This window comes from Aspergillus caelatus (genome assembly GCF_009193585.1).
Source record: "Aspergillus caelatus strain CBS 763.97 unplaced genomic scaffold BDV27scaffold_254, whole genome shotgun sequence".
In the NCBI taxonomy this organism is placed as follows: domain Eukaryota; kingdom Fungi; phylum Ascomycota; class Eurotiomycetes; order Eurotiales; family Aspergillaceae; genus Aspergillus; species Aspergillus caelatus.
Window position 1 is genome coordinate 1 of NW_022475517.1, and position 20,575 is coordinate 20,575.

The following is a 20,575-nucleotide window of genomic DNA, read 5'->3' on the forward strand; positions in this document are numbered from 1 at the left end:
GTTTAGGGCCTACAAGCAGGTTAGCTTTTGAGTGGCCGATCTGAAAAGTCGATACACTTACAATCAGAATTTTCCCATAAACTGAGGTAAACCTTCATGCCTATAGTGCCTTTGAATTTTAATGGTTAGCTTTGACTCCTATACTTGAGTCATCTATGGTCTAGAGATTCTCTGGAGACATCAATGGAATTTCAACAAGTGGCATTTTGCCACTGAAGGTAGCTATATACCTAGATAGGAAGATGAAATGTACATCCATAGGCTAAAGGAACCGGTTCAGCATCTCATTTTAACATATTTAGACGAATGAAAATGAGAAAAATATACGAATAGAGAACATACGATTGAAACCCATCTAGTAGTCTCATGCCGTCAAGAAATAACTACCACCGACTGGACAACAAAAACCCCAACCTACAGATAACCCTACATACTTCATCAAAAAAAAAAAAAAAAAAAAAAAGCAACTAGTTACTCGACATATTAACATGCTAGCAAAATAGCCTGAGATGTTAAACACCTCACAGACAAAAGAAAAATAGGACATCTTCACAAATAAGTTCACCTATCCTAAACATCCGAGCAGGACATACAGGGATTTATATTGACTGGCCGAAGCGGGTACCTGCTTCTAACGAATGATGTACTTACTGTGTATAGACGGACTGGATCAGGATCAGTGAAGCTAAGACTACGGAGTAATTGTAGACCAGACCTAAGCATTTGGACCCCAAGCCCGGTGGGCCCGACGGTCCACACTGGACTCCGGTCGTGCTGATTGAGTGCCCGTTTCGTTATCCCGTCGGGATATAGTATTAAAAGCTAGACAGGGGTCGATCGGCCGGATATTTAGTTGCTGACAATGTTACATCCGTGAGGTGAAAAACAAGGGGGATGGAGGCTAGCGTGCACGTCGGTGGGTTAGGGTTGTAACGCCGGCGCGGGATTTTCCAAAGAGTTTTGTTTTTTTATTAATTAATGTCTTGGGTATGGTCTGATTTTGTCTTCACCGGAGTTATTGGACAGTTTGTTCAAAACAGATTCCTTAAGTCTGTATACCTGACATAAATGTGATTTACCATGGTTCTCATAGAATAGCTGGGAACTGCAGGTGATGAAGAGAACTGATCAGAGCCAAAAAAAAACATCAAAGACATGATTCCCTTCCCGAATTCATCAATCGTATGAATATACAGTAGTATACAAAACCAACCACCAGAGGTTTAATCCAATGCCGCAAAGCAGGAACTCTGCGCATCGGATTCCTTCCAGCCAACACACTTCCAACAGTTCAACAGTCCATTAGGGTCATACTTCCCCTTTATCTTCAGCAGTTTGCCATAATTGTCATTACCCCACCAGGCCTCTTGCCAATCTTTGGTGAAGGGATTGGCTTCGGGACTGTAAGCGCCACTACCCGGTGTGATCTCTTCGAGAAGTGCAGTCATATCTTGCATCTCAGCTACTTTCTGCTCACGAGTTTGGAGAGTGCTGTTCCATGCCCAAAAACCATCAGCCCCGACAGACCAGATGGCGTCTCTCCAAGCTGGGGTCGCCGAGTTAGGTTTGACGTCTTTGTAGAGCAGAGGTCCAACTACAGGGATGTATACGCTTCCGCCTTTTGACAGAAGCACTGAGAAAAAGTTCATGAGATCTGCGCGACCGGTGGCCGTCTCGAACACGGTTTTAGGAATGAGTCGGGTAGCCGCAAAGTGAGCATTGCCAACAGTGACCGCGTTGGGAACAACATATTTCTGGTAGAACTCATACCAGGACGGGAATTCTTCAATAATTGCAGTGCCACCCTGGGATTTGGCATAGGTGACAGCCTCAGCCAGGGAATCCTTGGCTTCAGATAAAGACAGCAACGGCGTGACATTGATGAGTGAGTTACCGCTGATATGGCCGCCCCAGCCCTCGTGCGCCCACTTGACAGCATTGTTCACTAGGATATTGAGGAATGGTAATATGTTGCTGGAGTTCGCCTTCAGGGGAAATTTGATAGAGGCAGAGACTATGCCCACTTGCGGCTCAACACGATGGGTACTTTCCATCACCACGCCAAAGGTGCCACCACCGCCACCCCGAAGGGCCCAGAAGAGCTCCTGATTTTGACATTCGTTGGCAATCCGATATCTGCCATCGGGCGTCACTATCTTGTACTGGACAACTCTGTCAACGCCCAATCCATAGACCGGCGATAATATACTGTGACCTCCAGTTTGTGTCCAGCCCCCGCTAACACCTACTGTAGGCGAATAACCCCCGATGAAAGTGACGTTGTGCGTATTGGCAAATTCGTAGACTTCATCAAAATTCACACCTGCTTCGACAGTAATAGTATCGTATTTCGAGGTGGCATTGCAACCGGTAGGAACAAAAGCAGGGTTGTAGTGCATGGATTGCAGGTGTCGAGTCCACAAAGAAAGAGTTCCTTGGCCACTGCTACGGCCCAGGAAATCATGGCCGCTATTCTTGATTGAAAGACGGGTTCCCGAGCAGCTTGAAAATCGGAAAGCCTCAACCACATCCTTTGGCCCCTGGACCTCTAGAGAGAAGGAAGGCAAATTTCCTTGATTACATGAGACCGTGAGAGCCAGCGGATTGGTCGGATCTGAGTTGTCAAGTAGGCATTGGTTGGCTGGGTCGGATGCGCATACTTCGGCCTGACTATACATGTAACCATTGGCGGAATTGGCTCGCAGGAAAGGGTCACTGTAATTGCTTTGAATCACTTCACATGCGGCTTCATCTGGTACCATAGAGATGCCATTGTACTGAGAGAAGCATGGCAATGAGAATGGCTTCAATGACTGTAGCCGTCCACTAAGGGTGGCATTGAAGCTGGCCAAGGTACAGTTGTCCGCCGCGGCAATACCCAGAAGATGGACGGCCAACAGGACAAGCGAGGTCTTAGAAACCGAAGGCGCCATGTTTCAACAGAGAAAAAGCAACAAACAAAAACATGCCGAGAGAAATTCTTACGAACAGGGAAGGGGTATTTTTGGGGAGTTAAAGAGTGAGTGGAATGGAATACTCGGATGTGGATCGGCACGGCTCGTTCCCCGGCCTAGTTTAGTGTCATTGCATATGGAGTCGAAACCCTGACGAGGTTGCATTGGTGCTTATTTCGGACATTCATTGTCATGCAGGGCTGTTTGCTGACACGAGCCTTTTTCTCTGAAAAAAAAAAAAGAAATGTACGACCGAAGTCTGCAACCTGAGTCCAAGCGATCAATCGCTGTGTGACCGACTGTCCATAGCCGTGATGCACTGATGCTCCATGGCTATTCGGAACCAATACTGGGGGAATGTCGTCGCGGTCGTCCCCACGGTCGGGGCAGCGCTTGCGACACTCATATATGTCCTGCGTCTGATTGCCTGCCGCATGTCTACGGTCGGGTGGCGGTTAGAGGATTTGTTGATGGGTATTGGCCTGATTCTTTCGTACGGGGTCACGGCTTTTGTTATCTACAGTGAGTATAGAACGCTCGCCGATTTCTCTTGCTCACTGCCATGTCCATAGCTGCCTTCAATGGTGTAGGCGTTCCAGGAAATGAACTTCCGCAGGACGAACGTATTCGCCTGCAATTTGTAAGTCGCGACTCGGCATTCTGATAGCTCGACTTCACCAACCTATCTTCTAGGGCTCTTGGATGATCCAGAAGTTCTGGGCGCCATCCATGGCATTTGTGAAAATATCCATTCTAGTCTTCCTCAAGCGACTGTTAGGCACCGTGAAGGTGGTTCGTGTGGGAGTGACATGTCTAATTGTCTTCACCATGATGTGGGCCTTTACTGAGCTCATGGGCAATATTTTTCAATGCCACCCAGTCCAGTACTACTATGACACCACACTAAACGGTCATTGTATGCCCGGACAGACCAAACTATTCCAAACATCAGCTTGCTTGTCCTTGGTAGAAGACGTGATCATTTTGCTTTTGCCAATGCCGGTGGTCTGGCGGTTGCGAATCACAGTCCAGCAGAAGATCGGGCTGACAATAGTCTTCTCGCTGGGTGCATTGTACGTGTCCTCAAAGCGAGTAGATTTCATTGGCCGACATCTGAACTGATCCTCTTAGGGTCTGCATTTTCAGCTTGCTACGTGTGATTGAGTTTAACCACTTTCACACCGATGACCTTGCTTGTAGGTTCTATGCCCTACCTCCCAGTCGCCCCGACTAATTTCTTCTAGCATCCAGCGCTAAAGAGTCCGTTTGGACCGCCCTGGAACTGAATGTCGCTATAATTTGTGGCTGTCTTCCTCTTTTCAAGCCGCTCGTGCACAGGTTTCTTGGAAAGGTCAAAGCCCAGTCGACCCGCTCGTTACGCACACCGCGTTACCTCAACCGGCTAAGCCAAGACCCCGATGGATTCCATAAAATCAGCGATCCCCATGGTCTAAGGACAAGCAAGAGCGTGGTGGTATCTACGGACCCTAGTGGAAGACGTAGTTCGGATGTTGAACTTCGCGGAATCACCGTGCATACTGCGATCCAGCAGGATGTGGAGAGTCGGCCAATTACTAATAGTTCAGACGCTGTGACCGAGACGACATGGCCTCGGTGATCTAAGTGGGATATAGTTTAGATTTAATTTTGATCTCGATGATGTAAGGCTACAAAGATCTAGTACTTGAAGTCGAGTATTCTTGGTTCTACGTTTCATGATTTCGACTTTGAATCTCCATATCTTTATATTCCTTGCGAATATTTGAGTCGGGCCTTTCGCAATTGTGGATCTGCGGTTAGGGTTAGAGATTTGGAGATTTACCATCGTAGGTACTGTCTTAAAGCATCACATTTAGTTGGTAGGTTTTTCCTATTGAATACATTGTACAGCTCTCATATATGTAGAGTAAGAATCCTCAAGCAGCAATTAGCATGGGGTGTTCAGAGTTGTCGGAGCTCAGACTAATCTTCTTGCTCACGCTCTGCCTTACTGTCCTGGCGTGTCTTTGGTTTCTTATTTGTTCCCTCCTCCTGGCTTGCGGTGCGCTTCTTCCCGGCCTCAGTACTATGATCATTCTGACCTTCAAGTTCGCCATTTTGTTGTCCCTCCTCGTCCTCCTCCTCTTCTTTTTCTTCTTCTTCTTCTTCTTCTTCTTCGTCTTCTTGCTCTTCTTCGTTATCTTTTTCATCAATTTCATCAGATCCCTCTAATCCCTCAGGCTCATCTTCGCCTGACCCAGATTCTTCATTTTCAGACTCCTGTTGATCCTCACCCTTACTTTCTTCCGCAGCCTGTTTCCTCTCCTTCTTTGCCTTACTAGTGTTAGACACAAACTGCTTGCCTTTTTTAGACTCCTTCTGTTTCTTCTTATCAGTCTCCTCCTTCTCCTTCTCACTCATCTTCTCCCATGCTTTCTTAGGCAAATATCTCTTCCTCGTCCCATCCTCCTGTTTCGCAGTGCCTGAACCCTCTTTCGTCTGCCACTCTTCTTTGCCCCATTTCTCAAGGCTCTTCTGGGACTCATCTTGTCCTTCTTCCTTCGATGTAGTATAGTCTCCACCGCGCTTTTTGTATTCCGACGCCATAAATTGGGCCTATTTCACAAAGTTATGTAAATACATATTTCCCCCCAACATGAATGCAATGAAGTCAGAACAACAGAGAGATAGAAGCAAGCAAGAAACTTACCTTTCTAGCAGACCACTGACCAGGCTTCCCACCTTTATCACTCTGTTTGACTTCTTCTTTGACCTGCTCCCGCAGTTCGGGATCGGTATATTTGTCGTCTTTGGCGGGCATGTTGGACGATTGGAATTATGAGGGTAAGTCAATTGAAACAGATTTTATCTGATTAGGTCTAATGAATGAGATATTTCTTTCCTTTTATTATGTTCTAGGGCTAGAAGTAGGAATGACATAATTAGATCTCAGATCTGAACGGTGACATCATAGGGTTCATGCAATCATCATGATTAAATTTGAATATTTCGGGTGATCGACAAATCTTGAATTCCTCCCGAAAGCTTAGATTTGGACTTAAAAGATGAGTTTGATTCGGTTGATCGTAGAAGCTTGGTCTTTTTTTTTTTTTTTTGCTCTTCTTTTTTTAAGATAAAGTTGTATCTAGATTGTTTGTTAGTACTTAGTGGATGTTATTACATATACTACAGCAGTGTCACTACATTGATGTAACTCTTCCTATAGGGAATATGTAAGCTATTCACTGTAGGCCACATGATAGTACAGGAAATATTTACTAAATAGGAAATAAACTAAGAGTTTGCTAACCCAATGCTGGGTGTAATCTCTCTGAAATCAGGCAGTAGGGAATAGCGTTTCAATCCCTCACAGAGCAAAGGAGAGCTTTTATCTCGCCATATTGAGGGGGGAATAGGGGGGAACAGAGCTGGGCAGAAATGTCAGGCGTTTACGTATGCATTATTGTGAGACCACATAGTAGTTTGATTTTGACTGGTTAAGTAGGTGTGCAATACATATAGGTCAGCAGATAATTTTTCGTGTCTTATGGATGGTGAAGTCTGTCCATTTTAGATTTGAATAAGAATTCACACTTGCTTGACTCACCACCAGTTGCCAGTAGTCTTGACGATAGTCAATCTCCATATTATTTGATTTGACTTTAACGTAGTGAAAAGATATTTTATTGGCTCAAAGCCGCGGCATTTCCTTTTGTGAGCTAGACAGGTGTGGGTTGGAACACCATGCATCCGAGGCAGTGATTCTGTGCCATGGAGGGAATTCAGCTCCTCAATTCCACATACTGTGTAACGAGCCATACCAGATTTTATGAGTAAAGGCGGGGGCATTCACTCTATGCGTATATCAGGATATGGTCTACTCATCTTCAGCATCATAAAAAACAACTTCAGACAAATTTCCATTTGCAACTAGTACACAAATCCTCTTCCTAACTCTCACATCTAAAAAAAAAAACATTTCTATTCCTTCAATATCCACCGGATTAGTACTTTGGCAGATCAAAATGACACTCCGTCTCGTACAACTATCAGACAAATTCTCCTGCTACACTAGAGGAGAGAACGAAGCAAGGTTCATATACAACGAGATATTCGAAGACCACGAGTATGACAGAGTCAAGCTGTCCAAGACCCCATTTATCGTTGACGTGGGCGCCAACATCGGGCTTTTCTCTCTCTACATGAAGGAGAAGTACCCACTCGCCAAGATCATCGCCTTCGAGCCGGCACCAGAAAACGTCGAGGCGTTGAATCGGAACTTAGCTTTCCATATGGTATCCACTGTCGTGACGTATCCGTACGCGCTTGGCACGGAGGCCTGTTCTACGGCGTTCACGTACTTTCCGAACATGCCTGGTAACTCTACTTTGAATATCGAAGAGAAGGAATGCCAGATCCAGCTCTTCAAGGAGAACTATGAGGAGACGTTTGGGGATGATATATTCAGGGGCGCTAAACAGATCATGGTTCCAGTTAACCGACTTTCGTATTTCCTGGGTCAATACCACGGCAATGTTGAGGTGATTGACCTGCTCAAGATTGATGTCGAGGGCACGGAGTCTGAGGTGCTAGGTGGGATTGATGATGCGGATTGGAACAAAGTGCGAAATATCGTGATAGAAGTGAGTAATCTGAAGGGAGGTCTCGACAAGGTGAAACTGTTGCTGGAAACTAAAGGATTCACGGTTACCTATGTGGCCGCACGAGGAATTCCAGAGATATTCAAGATGTTCATTGTTACAGCTTGCCGTTGAGAAGGTTTATGGTATATGAGGGCATGCACCAGTTATTTTCTCCTATAGTGATATCTTATTCCAGGATGCCTATATCTTCCTCTACAACTAGATAATCAGTACATATGACCATAAGATGAGTACAGGTGAGCTAGATAATTCAATACAGGCTTAATGTCACGCGGTAGCTATATAAGGTACAGTGACACAGAGACCCCCCTTCTGCTTTACTCCTGTGTTGTTTACCGCACTCAGGGGAGTGTGAAAGACTATACATCCTTACCCTTCTGAATCTCATGATCGATTAAGTATAATACTCGAACCACCAGTATCACACTGTCCTCCTGCATTTCCCTAGCCATGGCCTCAGCATCTGACCGAGGGCTACCTACAGGTGGTCCGTTCTCTGAATAGCAACGCTTGCAACCGTCCAGAAGACGGCAATGAAGGAAGAACGCAGTAATGGGTGCACGGTGTAATGACCTGCCTCAGATGACATGATGCTAACCGGGGTCGGAACATCCTCCTTCAGGTAAGGTCATCCGATTGAAAGCTGCGAAGCATCATACATGGTAGATATTAGGGCAGGTATGGTAAGGGTACGTAATTTCGTCGAGTGGTACTGTTACATGGTATCATTATGTATTGTGATGATACAACCCCTTACCAACAGCCATCAGGATAAGCAACTAAATGTGCCTCTCCTGCTTCTTTGTTTATCCTTCCCTACAATCAAGGCTTGAAGCCCGCACTTATTAACTGGGAGCGTTCAGTTAGATATATACATGCTTCACAATGACAAATCCAACGATTGCCCGGTGATGGTAAGTACTTATTTATGTTGTTGCTTGTTGACCTGATTCATCCAGGATCACTTTCCTCTCTCTGGTTCATTCTTCGTTCTACCTCCCCCGGGGGGTTATTAATTCCAAGAATCAAGATTTATGAAACACTCTCCTCACTTGACACTCCTAGCGTCATTCCTCGCATCCCAACATAAGGAAATATCTGTGGAGACTGGTTGGTTGAAACAAGGTCAGCCTTCGTCAGATCTCCCCCCATATCTGGGTGGGAATAGACGTAGAGCGTTCTAAGACACCGGATTTTCATAGCTGCATATGCGTATGCAGACCCGCTTAGGTCTACATCGTCCGAATAAGCACATGATGCGTTGTTAGTTGGCACCTATCAAGCCCCAGATGGGACAAAACGAGGCTCCACGGTCAGCTTACCCCGTGGTCTTCAGGCCAAGGTCATCAATCTACGGGAGCTGGTGGGGTGACAATTGTGGACATGGCATATGTCATGCAGAAATACCATTCAATTACGTCTCGGCCCCAAACACGACAATTTCTCCTCATATCTACATCTACATCTGATCCGTTGACCGAGCTATAATTTCCCTTTCGAAGGCTCGGCAGGAATTCTTTGGGTATGCCTGTAGTGCCAGGAAGGGTCTGCTAAATCCTTCCGGATAGCATAGTTTGCTTCCGCTTCCTCTAGCACCGCTAAATCCAGAGTAGCAACGCCCATACCTTCAGCTGAAGTGCCCAAACGAACCAGCGGACCGGCATAGGGGATGTTGATTTGGGAAAGGCCACAGTAGTTCCTACCTGGAGGCCCGCCTGCATTGGCGAAGACTACCGCACAAGTATTTTCAAAGGTACGCGCGGTCAGAATACTGTCGAGGAACAGGGATGGCGCTGATGGGTTCTGACGATGGCCAGCTTCGGAGGCTCCGCTACGGGTCCACAAGGTGGGCACGATGATGATCTTGGCTCCCTGAGATACCAGTTCCCTCCAGGCTTCAGGAAATGCTAGATCCCAGCACACGAGGAGGCCTACAGGGCCCAAGGGGGTCGAGATGACTTGGTGCGGGCTGTTGCCGGAGGAGCGAAGGTACGCTCGCTCGGTAGGACCCCAAAGATTCTTTTTCACGTAAGAGCCTAGGATCTCGCCTGTGTTGGATATAAAGAAGGCGACATTCTCCAAGGCTGGGGTGGGCTTGTCGATGGGTTCTGTGGATGAGGCTGATGCTTCTTGTGGAGACGCTGATACAGGGCGCACAATGGACCCCGGTACAATACAGGTATTGCACTCTTTGGCTAGAGCCTGATACCGATGCACGTAGTTCTCCCAATCATCACACAAAGCGGCGAAACTCGGATCGGTTGGAATCCAGTTCGTCAAGTGGAATTCTGGCAGCACGGCCAAATGACAACCCTGGGCAGCGGCCTCGCGGATGAATTGCACCGCCCGGGCGAAGTTGTCGGCCGGTTTGAGGGGCTACAAGCACACGGAATTTAGATATATCCACGACCCCTCCAGCTCGAACAAGGGATAAGGTTGGGTATGGAGATTCTAATTGATGCAAGATGTTCAAGACTTACTTTGACATACAACTGAATGACAGCTATCTTGCAGTACGGCAGCATGATGAGTGAGGGGATGACGGGGCAACGCCGGGGATCTGATAGCGATAGAATGGAAAGGTGGTGATGGTCAACGTCTTATGTGAGACCCCCGGCCTGGACCTGCTTAGTAGTAGTACATTAGCTTCCCCGGCACTCTCCTATTTATTGGCTGCCTCGGGTTGGGACACGGTCATCCTGCAGGGGTGAAGCTTTAGGGCACTCGGAGTGGCCGATGGTGGCAGCCGATACGATCCGTTAGGTCATACTATATCCAGTGGTTGGGGTGTATTTGTTCCACATAGCTGAATTGTCATGCTGACGCTCTCAGAAGAACCGGAAGCAAATATGTCTCCTACTACACTAACAGTCAGTCTCATTTATTATAGATCATTTATTATTCCTACCCTATATAACCCTCCACAAGTAGAAAACTGGTACATACGACCATAGGGTGTGGAGAACAGGGCTTCCCGTCCGCTCAGCCGTACTTAAGCCACACGCCGGGAGGTTAGTAGTTGGGTGGGTGACCACCAGCGAATCCCTCCTGTTGTATGTATTTTTTTTCTTATTTTTATTATCTCGTGGTGTTTTGTTTCACCTCTCACCATAAGGACATACATAATCTGCTAGAACGCCCAATCTTACACGCCTAGTCTTGCTGGATGTCACACTATCCGTCCTTGTTTCTTTATCCAGTGTATCCTAACCATAATTTTTCTTTTCTTTCTTTTCCTTTTTGCCTTTTTATTTTTTTTTATAAAACAAAAAAAAAAAAAAAGAAAAGAAAAGAAAAGAAAAATACTTTGTCCTCCACTCTACCTATACCGGATCCCATGCAACATCTGGCCGAGATAAACCGCTATCCTACAATCTTTCTGATTTACCTTAGATAGCAATAAGTATCATTATACATACATTACTATATGCAGTATCTATATCGTTTGTATGAAATATCCAGACTTGACTATCCGTAACATACTGTATTCTGAGCTACATGCTGGAACCTATTTGCCATAGGCTGATGGTTATATTGTTGAGAACTGAGCTGCTCTCATACATATTCTTCTAAAGAAATAAAGCATGGAAAACAGACATTCGAGCTTTTAGCGACTGTCTTCGACTTTTGACAACCCTTGATTATGGTAAGCCCCTAGAGTAAATCTATGTTAAGGTACGGTCTATGTAGAGTAATGCAAGCCCTATAACTTTGTGCAGACAGCTGACTCGGTTCAGTATCGGGTTCCATTGTCGAACATATTTTTCCTTCCTTATAAGATATTGCTAGGTTCTAGAACAATACTTTACTGACAAATGCAAGCAAGCGTTCACGAATCCATAAATCCAAAGTGCATTTCCAGAATGCACCCCTGTAGAACAAAAACTTGGGAAAAGAAGTTCTGGCTCAGGTTTCCGAGCTCGTTCTGCGGAAGGAGAACTTTGTCCACACAGGAGGAACATAAATAACACCGACAGCTCGGTTTAGAGGACGTGTCGAAAACTGACGAAATTCATAGTTCATCATGATGTACGCTATCATAGATTTTAGGAGATGTGAAGCGTACACACGACCTGGACTGTCATTTGCGTTAATAGTTTATTTTATAGTATTGCACGCAGTATAATAGAAGTACTAACCAAGAGTGATTCCCCGAGCTAAATCCAAGAAAGCTCTCAGTGATAACTGTTAAAAGTGTTTTGCTACTGCTACTATTAGTATGACCAGTAAACCGGTAGGGGTTATATCTCTTCGGTTCAGAATACAGCCGGTTGTCATGATGTATTCCTAACGTTGGCACGCAAACCCAGGTACCCTGGGGCAAATGGTGGCCACTAGGTATAACAACACCCTCCTTTGGCATAACTTCGTGAAACAGTCCGTAAATACTGAAAGGATTCCTACGCAGTGTTTCGCGCAGCGCACTATCCACCAGATGAAGTCGCTTAATGGATGAGATATTAGGTATCTCCATATCGAAGAAAGCAAGCTGCGCTTCCTCGCGAAGATCTCGAAGAATATTCTCAGATTCTGAACTTAGTACATCGCAAAAGAAGTTTGTCGCAGTTGCTATGACAGCTTCCGATGTTGTGAATGTCTTTTCTGATGGTTAGCTATATCCAAAGATTTAGAAACTTGAGGTAGACCACACAGATTCAACAAATTGAAGAGCCAGGTACCCGGGGTCCTGAGCCTCTGGCTTCTTACTTTCCAAGGCAACTTTTGTTGTCCATGTGATAGCATCCTTCGGTATCCCATCGGTACAAGTAATCCCCATCCTGCGCAAAAGCTCTAGGCGCTCCTCGAAAACCGGGCGTAGACGGCGTACCAAAAACCACCGATGGTATTTCAGGGGAAGACCCAAAATGATTCCAAATATAGGCCGAATAGCCTGTGGTAATAGCTGACCCACGGAAATTAGGATAAAACCAAACCACTTCACGTATTGCTCGGCATGGTAGACGAAAGCTTTATCTCGACATAATGGTTCCCCGAGAATTACGCGAAGATTTGGTCTGGAGATAATCTGTCTCATAGCTGAGTAGATATTCAGAGTCCTCCAAGATACGGGGTCAACACCCAGCACTTCGTCCACTGCGATACGCAATTCCTCCATAAATTTATCATAGATATCTGGGAAGTTTCGCGTCAACTCCTTCCCTATAATCTTACGAACACCAAAGTCTCGTTCATGAACACCTGGAACAGTATAATCGAACGCAAACTGTTCAACTATCATCTTGTCATGACTTAGTATATGTTCCGACTGGTTAAGAACCCAGCGAATATGTTGTGGTGGCAAAACAACGCGAGATTTGAAATTCGAGAAAGGAATGATGAACGGGATACCATTCATTGAAAACTATAGTAAAGTTATAACAGCTGATTTGGCAGAAGTACACAGTACATGGACGAGGGATGAAATACCTTTTCATATCCGATCCTTAATGTTTCCAGACCAGAGTAGAATGACTTCAATGAGCCTATAAGTACACAGAATGGCCCAGGCGATTTACCCACCCATTCCATAGACACCGATCTGTTGTCATTGAGTGATTTATAAAGTATTATCAGTGAAATAGCAAATATTGGCGCACAGTATGTGCCATTCAAGCACATCAACAAGAAATGAACGAACCCCATATCGAAGCCGTCCTACATGGATCTCATACGGTACATAGAGAGGCGAACTAATGCCTCTCTATGCCTTTATAGGTTTTGATACTCACATGCCCAACAAACAAGACATCGACAAATACAGCAAAGATCTACCACCCCTTACAAGTTGCCTTCTGCAACCCCCCAAAGTAGACCACATTAACCAGGGTCACTATGACTTTGGCTGACGAGTGCGGTCGAGTACCCTTAGTACAGTTTGACACACAAACAAGTTGAACTCAGTTCACTCACATATATGCGAAAAAGGAAATCGAAAGGGTATTTATTATTTATTATTTATGTGTGCATAAAAATGCAAAAAGAAGGAAGAAATGAGGGACGGGCCGGGTTCGAACCGGCGACCTAAAGATAGGTTGCAATACTTGGTTAACCAGGTATTCATTGCAATCTTCCACTCTACCACTGAGCTACCGCCCCGTTGGATGTTAATCTGCTAGATACTTTGTGTTGATAAGTGTAATGCATATAATTTCATAAACAGTATTACTCGATCATTCCACGGCCCTAACTATCTATTATATGAAATATAACCAGCAGTTATGTCGAGGACCTGAATAAATACTAGAAACGAGCTCAAAAATACCACGGTTGATCTTTTATGATCCATACAGTCATTTTTTCTTACCCAGTGGTCTGACAGGACAGCAGACGCATTGGCCGCTTCCATGACCCTCCGGTGGAGTTGTTGTCTCGACGACTTCATATAGTGGAAGCTATTCTAGGGTCTTTGGTATGGTAAGTGGTTTTAAGAGCGATGTTGGTTAGTTTGTACTCTCCGCATTATGTACTATGTTGTTACTGTAAGGTTGGGTGTATACTACTAGTAATTATGTGTTCTCACTGCAAAGGAATATATATTCGGGTTCTCCTAACAATCATCTTAAACCCAACAAGAGAAACATCCTAATATCTCTTGGCCAGCCATAGCCTACCCAAACAAAGACACATTAGTTTCAAGTGGTACCTTTTGAATAACTGATTCATACTCCCAATTCGTTGCAATAACCCCAGAACCACCATCCAAACCTCATCATTCGCTGTTGGTACATCATCTGTAGCACAAACATCAACTAACCTCATAGGCACCGTGGGCTTCTCCGTGTTTACTTTGTGAAGTGACTCATCATGAGAACCCAACATCTGTATAACTATCCCAAGACCTCAATAAATAAGCCATGAGCCACCCACCCCTGAAGCCATGCAAAAAACCCCAAATCCCATCCCCAACGAGCCCCCAAAATGGCAAACATAGACCAGCCCTCAACCACCAACCCACTCCACACCTACTGCACACACATCCCAAACCACCTATCTTCTCTCCTAAATACAGACCCAGCGCTCATCTACCACGCCCTCCAGCGTCCCCAATACCCTGAAAAGGGAGACTTCGTCCTCTCCATCCCAGCCCTCAGAATCATTTCCAAGAGACCGGAAGACGTCGTCAACATGATCCACAAAAACGCAAGTTTACCTCTCCATATCCTCCCACCCATACTACTGAATCATGACTAGTAATACCCAACTAACAAACCCCCCCTTCTACTAGCAGTTTAGGAGGCAGACCTCTCCCTGTTGCATGAGAAGCATGCGACAACCATGGTGCAGAAGCTGGCACAGTGGCCTGAAGTCTTCCAGACCACTTTTAAGAATAAAGAGTCTGTTACAGTGCTCACATATCTGTGGAAACTGACTCATATCATAAATTCGAGCTATGACCACCTCAATTTTCTGAATAGTGAACTTGAGCTGAAGATTGCACGGCTTACCCTTTATAGTTGTGCCAGACAGGTTTAGTCCAATGCAATGCGACTACTTGGTATTACACCCGTGGAAAGGTATCAAGTGAGACCATCCTGAATTGATAAACTGAGTGTGTGCTGACATCCACATAGGATGTAACTCAGCTGATGGATAGGGTGAGAATGCGAGTTCCACGGACTCATCGCCCTTGGCAAAGTAAAGTGCAGTTCATAGAAACTGGTGACAATATAATGGGACTTCACTTTGACCTTCTATGTGAGAGAAATGTAATATCAGTGATAAAACATCAAATGATTCACTAGGCATCTTCCTATGCTGATGCTATTGTACACTAAACCGAGCAAACAATCCCAGTAGCGAACATGCTGCATTGAGTCATACTTCTAGTTAGATAACAGATCTCCACAGTATCCTGAGGTACAATATGTACGGCCAATATTCACTTGACAACTCTTCAGCTCTTCCTTCACATGGATCAGAATTATACAAATGGCCATGACAAACCTAATAAATTCTTGTCTAGACTTCGCCCCTCCTCCACATCCCAAGCCAAGTATCTATTTTCCGCTTGGCTTCACGGAAGGAGTCCATGGCTTCTTCAAGTGAGTCCGACACCGCCTGCCACTTCACTTCACATTCACGCACAGTCTCCTGGAAATCTTCTGCCAGGATATTGTTTAGAGCCATGTTCGACGCGATCGAGAGATTTGCTGCCATTGTTTCAGCCGGAACTGCTGCAGCTGCTGGCTCGGGGGCAGTAGCCTGACCACTCTTACCTTCAGCACTGGTTCCGATGCGCTGCGCAGGCTTACGCCCTCGTCTGGGTCGCTTAGGTGGGGATTCCGGTTCCTCTACAGCTTTTCCCTCATTAACTATGGCTTGGGCTTCCTTGGGCTGCTTTCGAGGTCTTCCCCTCGGCCTTGGAGGGATTTTACCAATTGGTGTATCTGCTGCTTGACTCTTGGGGCTAATACCTTCTCTTTTTGAGGATGCCTCCTCTTCCGGATCGTCCTGTGCAGGTTGGTCACTTTCCTTAGGCTGAATAGGTCTCTGTGCTTCTGGCTGAAAGGCATCTGCAGACATACAAAATTAAGCAGCGCTTCGAGTACAGAGTAATGGGGCTAATTGTACAGAACTTACCTTCTCTTGGGTTCACGACGGGCTTGCGGTGCGTACATCGAACCTTGTTTTTTCTACAGGAACCACATGCCGGCTCCATCTTAACCTTCTTGGCCGGATTCGGTGCCGGTGCGCTGACTTTTGGCTAGGATACAAATTAGCATGAATGTGCTACATCAGGAGGAGATAAGGATACTGCAAACCTCATGCGAAGAAGGATCTTGCCACACTTGTTCAACATATGAAGTACCCTTGTGACTAGTACCCTCCACACGCTTATCGGGCTCAGCAGCTAGTACTCGTTCTCCGACACCTAATGCCGACGCTTTGCGCTTAAGACGATTGCCACCCCTCAAAGCCTTGTCCGACTGAGCTGCCGGCATCGGCTCAGCGGCGCCGGTACCTGTTTCAATCTGGGAAGGTCTACAACCCACCGGGACCCTCCCAGGATCAGGAACGAGAATGGGTTCATCGGGATCAGCAGCTTCCTTCTCCTGTCCGGAATGACTACCACCTCTCTCGGAACTATCAGACTGAGTGGCTGGCACCAGGGTATTAGGTTCAGTCGGTGACCCAACTTGAGGACCAAACGATGCGATTGGCGCATTGCTCGTGGTACACTGTTCGCACAACTCGATCTCGTCAGGAACGTCTTCGGCGCGCGGACCGCCGCAGTTATTGCAAGGCCTGGCCATTCTCACAGGGTCTATTAAGAGCGGCACTTTGGGTAGCCCTGTCAAAATAGGGCGGCGCAATAGTTGTATCAACGGATCGATAGGGGAGAACGAAAGAGAATTGGCATTCGAGGAGTTCGTAAGGGTTCTGCTTCTGCGGGTGGTTTTTGTTCGCGCGTTCTTTCTATGAAGATGATGCACGCCTTTGTCAAATCGCTTTGAAGAATGACCAAGAGATCTAAAACGGACGAGAGAAATGATGGATGGGAGAAGAGTAGAAGCTCTGGACTTTAGAGGATGTGAATGGAAAAAGTGGGGGTAGGACGATTATGGAAAAGGCATAAATATAAATAGGGCCGCAGGAAAGGAACGGAGGAAGAGAGAGAGAGAGAGAGAGAGAGAGAGAGCGCGCTTTAAGAGATTGAAGAGTAACATCGGCTGACTCTTCGCATCGAACACATGACAGTGTCTGGCCGGAATAAGCTACACTCCCATTGATGTTTGGACCGAACGAGACGATGTCCTGGAGTGTTATAAACAATGCACGATTGCTCAAGCCTCATTGTCCCCAGACAAAGCAATTCATTCGCATCCTGCACTTGCCCTTCTCCACGCTTTTTGCTGTTACAACTTGAAAGAGTGATATTTGAGGTTCTTACATGACATGATTGTTCTATCATTGTCTCCGTTGTATGCATCCTCTTAGACGCAACAAAGCATACGAAAGTATTTGCAGCATAACAACCAAGACAACGCAGCCTACACATCCGCAACGTTCATGGCCACAGTTCCGTTTCCACCCATTCTCCCTGCCCATCGGTATTCTCTGCAGGAACAAAGGTCCATCTCACACGCCGCACATTCTGAAGGTCCGACAGATCAAGGCGCTCGATCTCGTTTGGACGAATAACCACCACTCGAAAGTTCCCACGCGCAACAGAATCCTGAAGATTATCCACTTCCTGGCCCAATTTCAAGCTTGGGTCTGCAGGCTCCTGGGATCGAGGCTGACCAGGCGGGGGATTCTTGAACGAACCTATACCAATCAGTCAACGCCTTACCCTCTCTTCGTCAGGAAAAAAAAAAAAAAAAAAAAAACAAGGAACAAACAAACCTCTCATAACAGGCGAATGATTCGCAAAATAAGCCGTTACCTGCCTCTCCCAGCTCCATCCACTCAAATCCGCATCGTTCCCTGTTACATTCATCCCCGTCTGAATCTCCTTCCTAGCCGCCTCCTCATGCGCTCCACCCTTCGGGTCCCCAATCACAAACGCCTCCCCTTTCACGCGCCACTGGTTCCCAACATCCGTCAACCAGAAGATACCCTCCACCACATTCCCAGAAGAATCAAGCTGCCCGACCTTCTCCATCCGGATATCAGTCGTGAGTGAGATCATGTCACTCTCATACACAGCGGGGTTCAGACCAATGCCCTGGCTGTTTAGCGCCTCGACAGCCTTGTCATGAAGCTGTGGGTTCGGCCAGAAACCGCGAAACTCACAGGTCCGCGAGCGCGGCACGGGCCTGTTCTGAGAGTCGTGGCCGACAGTCGAGAGAGTAAAGGAAGTAGAGGAGTTTTGAGTCAGATGAGACTGGAAGAGGGAGCGCCATGGGGCTTGGGGGGCCATTGTGGATGTAGATGTTGATTCAAACTGGATAAGCTCTTGTGTTGTGCTGGAAGGAGTATGCTGGAGGTGGGATGCTAGGGAGGAGATTCTCCTGCTGCAAGTCCGCGAAGCCAGTTTGACTGTGACGTTGGGGGTTGAGATAATTGGATACTGCGCAGTGGATGCTGGTCTGTCTAAAGTTACCAATGTTATCGGTGATTGGCTAGAACTGCGCGATGTAAATAGACCCTCAGTGACAATATTTACTATCTCTATGATTGTGTTCCAATGCGAGGTACTAGCTGAATAGTACACGTGAAGATTGCTAGTGAGTCACTGTTGACATGACGTCGACACGTGCTGGTTATCTTATCTGATCAATGGCATCGTATCCCACCAAATCCCACCAACTGGACAATTCATAGTGATATTAGCCCTTGAGCAACACCGACCTTCACATCTGCTCATGCACGGTAGTATAGTCATGCCGCTGTCAGGTATCTTATGTCATTTGGTAGCCGTGAATACCTCGATCTAAATCGTATGTAATACACCAACAGCTGGGTTGCAGCTTTGAACTGCGCCAAGTCACTCCATACCATCGATCTGCGCCGAAACAGGCCGGGCAACAAAATGCAAAGAAAGCAAAGAAGCAGAAGAGCCTTCAATTCCACTAAATATAAACATTCCACAAACACCACCACGGCCGAACGAAAGCTTTTCTGTATTGAGCCGAAGATCAAACGAAAAAAATTGAAGCCTGGACACGCGAAAGATATCACATCTTTCATGCAAAAGAAGATCCATAACAAGCTCTGCACCAAATTCATCATAACAAGAAAACAGAAAAACGATAAGCCCGTTTCGGTATATATTACGTCTGCATTTGATCCGGGTCCTCGACCACATCGAGCGCGCCTCCGGGTATCCGACCTTCGTTCAATTCCTTTTCCAGTCTCGCAATCTCTTGTAAGCTCCTTGCTTCGCGGATCATCTTCTCGACGCGTTTTCTCTCGGCCTCGGTCAGCTGGACTCTGACGGCCTTGTCGGCGGGTGCTCTGTCTGCTAGGCTTCCGGATGGGACGTCGAATGTGCGGGACTTGATGCCCATGATCTTGGAGGCTAGTGCCGACGGTTCCTCGGTGGTGCCGAAAAGTTCCTGGGCCTTTTCACGCTCGGCGTCCTTTACCTTCTGGTAGTCCAGGAAGCGCACGCTAGGGATCCTCCAGATGACCCAATACCGGTAGTGCTGTGATGATCAGTAAGCGCTCCCATTTCTAGTTTTACCAGTTGGGAAAAGACAGTATATGCAGGTTTTGAATGGTATTCCAAATGAAGCAAAACAACGGAGCGTATGGAATGCCTACCTCTTTCCGGGTAATGGGGTTCTCCAACAACACCAAATGGGTCAACTTCGTCAGGTTGCGCAGAGGATCCAAGTCGGCGAGCTCGGTCATATGGTTAGATGTTAATACAAGGTTGGTCAAGTTCGGCACGGACGTTGCGAGCGTGGGCTGGATGTGCTTGACTCGATTCCGGGCGAGGAGAAGGGTGTGGAGGCGGGGAAAGAAAGGGAAATTCCCAAGGGTGGAGATATCGTTGTCTGTGAAATCGATTGCATCTTGGTCCTGCCAGAAGGGTTAGCCTCTGCCTCGATTGACTGGAGGGAAATGGGGGAACAGAATGCCATACCTTGGCAATACCTAAGTTCTCAATCGCGGGTATTTTGTGCCCTATACGACTCAAAAGAAAAACGATATCAATCCAGCTCTTCAAAAAGTGTAGTAACTGTCCTTTTCAGACCGATGTGTAGAACGCACCTCGGAGATCTAATTCGCGATCCTTGAGCGGGTTGATGTACGACAGGGAATTCTGGATAAGCTCGACGGTCAATCGCATTGCGGCGGTGCGTGTTTATGTGTCGTTCTATCGGGTATCATGCAATTCTGAGAAGAAGCAAAGAGTACGAGTAATATAGAAAAATCCAGAGTCCGACGGATTACGCCCAAAGGACAGCAAATTGACAGTGAAAAGAGCAAAGTATGCGGAGACCAGCCAGAGCTCCTTTGCGCATACCAAATTATCGAAGCGGTACCGCAAAGGATTTTGCCAGGGCGGTGAGTTGACGAATCAGC

At 46.4% G+C, this 20,575-nt stretch overlaps 8 protein-coding genes and 1 non-coding gene across 9 annotated transcripts; 2 read left to right on the top strand and 7 right to left on the bottom strand.

Moving 5' to 3' along the window:
* Window positions 1-1,146: 1,146 nt before the first annotated feature.
* Window positions 1,147-2,978, bottom strand: BDV27DRAFT_135819 (uncharacterized protein). Its single transcript, XM_032068630.1, has one exon. The coding sequence runs from the start codon at window positions 2,931-2,933 to the stop codon at window positions 1,224-1,226; it is 1,710 nt and encodes a 569-aa protein (XP_031922674.1). The 5' UTR covers window positions 2,934-2,978; the 3' UTR covers window positions 1,147-1,223.
* A 241-nt stretch (window positions 2,979-3,219) lies between these two features.
* BDV27DRAFT_135822 (uncharacterized protein) lies at window positions 3,220-4,645 on the top strand. The gene is made up of 5 exons (XM_032068631.1): window positions 3,220-3,476; window positions 3,527-3,594; window positions 3,648-4,027; window positions 4,086-4,150; window positions 4,199-4,645. The coding sequence occupies exons 1-5, from the start codon at window positions 3,284-3,286 to the stop codon at window positions 4,570-4,572; spliced, it is 1,080 nt and encodes a 359-aa protein (XP_031922675.1). The 5' UTR covers window positions 3,220-3,283; the 3' UTR covers window positions 4,573-4,645.
* A 186-nt stretch (window positions 4,646-4,831) lies between these two features.
* Window positions 4,832-5,754, bottom strand: BDV27DRAFT_168419 (uncharacterized protein; the record flags this gene model as incomplete). The annotated part of the gene is made up of 2 exons (XM_032074763.1): window positions 4,832-5,549; window positions 5,644-5,754. The coding sequence occupies 2 exons, from the start codon at window positions 5,752-5,754 to the stop codon at window positions 4,917-4,919; spliced, it is 744 nt and encodes a 247-aa protein (XP_031922676.1). The 3' UTR covers window positions 4,832-4,916.
* Window positions 5,755-6,958: 1,204 nt separating this feature from the next.
* On the top strand, window positions 6,959-7,708 carry BDV27DRAFT_162469 (S-adenosyl-L-methionine-dependent methyltransferase; the record flags this gene model as incomplete). The annotated part of the gene is made up of 1 exon (XM_032073403.1): window positions 6,959-7,708. One exon carries the CDS (start codon window positions 6,959-6,961, stop codon window positions 7,706-7,708), a length of 750 nt encoding a protein of 249 aa, XP_031922677.1.
* Window positions 7,709-9,072: 1,364 nt separating this feature from the next.
* On the bottom strand, window positions 9,073-10,226 carry BDV27DRAFT_52325 (carbon-nitrogen hydrolase family protein). Its single transcript, XM_032076847.1, has 2 exons — window positions 10,078-10,226; window positions 9,073-9,973 (listed from the first exon to the last, which is right to left on the bottom strand). The coding sequence occupies exons 1-2, from the start codon at window positions 10,120-10,122 to the stop codon at window positions 9,080-9,082; spliced, it is 939 nt and encodes a 312-aa protein (XP_031922678.1). The 5' UTR covers window positions 10,123-10,226; the 3' UTR covers window positions 9,073-9,079.
* Window positions 10,227-13,590: 3,364 nt separating this feature from the next.
* On the bottom strand, window positions 13,591-13,693 carry BDV27DRAFT_t198. Its single transcript has one exon. It is a non-coding gene; the product is annotated as a tRNA-Cys (tRNA).
* Window positions 13,694-16,009: 2,316 nt separating this feature from the next.
* BDV27DRAFT_52349 (uncharacterized protein) lies at window positions 16,010-16,959 on the bottom strand. The gene is made up of 2 exons (XM_032076848.1): window positions 16,360-16,959; window positions 16,010-16,301 (listed from the first exon to the last, which is right to left on the bottom strand). The coding sequence occupies exons 1-2, from the start codon at window positions 16,849-16,851 to the stop codon at window positions 16,071-16,073; spliced, it is 723 nt and encodes a 240-aa protein (XP_031922679.1). The 5' UTR covers window positions 16,852-16,959; the 3' UTR covers window positions 16,010-16,070.
* A 458-nt stretch (window positions 16,960-17,417) lies between these two features.
* Window positions 17,418-18,738, bottom strand: BDV27DRAFT_135832 (uncharacterized protein). The gene is made up of 2 exons (XM_032068632.1): window positions 17,945-18,738; window positions 17,418-17,866 (listed from the first exon to the last, which is right to left on the bottom strand). The coding sequence occupies exons 1-2, from the start codon at window positions 18,459-18,461 to the stop codon at window positions 17,607-17,609; spliced, it is 777 nt and encodes a 258-aa protein (XP_031922680.1). The 5' UTR covers window positions 18,462-18,738; the 3' UTR covers window positions 17,418-17,606.
* A 154-nt stretch (window positions 18,739-18,892) lies between these two features.
* lea1 (U2 snRNP complex subunit LEA1) lies at window positions 18,893-20,512 on the bottom strand. Its single transcript, XM_032068633.1, has 4 exons — window positions 20,261-20,512; window positions 20,133-20,173; window positions 19,808-20,068; window positions 18,893-19,689 (listed from the first exon to the last, which is right to left on the bottom strand). The coding sequence occupies exons 1-4, from the start codon at window positions 20,337-20,339 to the stop codon at window positions 19,315-19,317; spliced, it is 756 nt and encodes a 251-aa protein (XP_031922681.1). The 5' UTR covers window positions 20,340-20,512; the 3' UTR covers window positions 18,893-19,314.
* Between the last annotated feature and the right edge of the window lie 63 nt (window positions 20,513-20,575).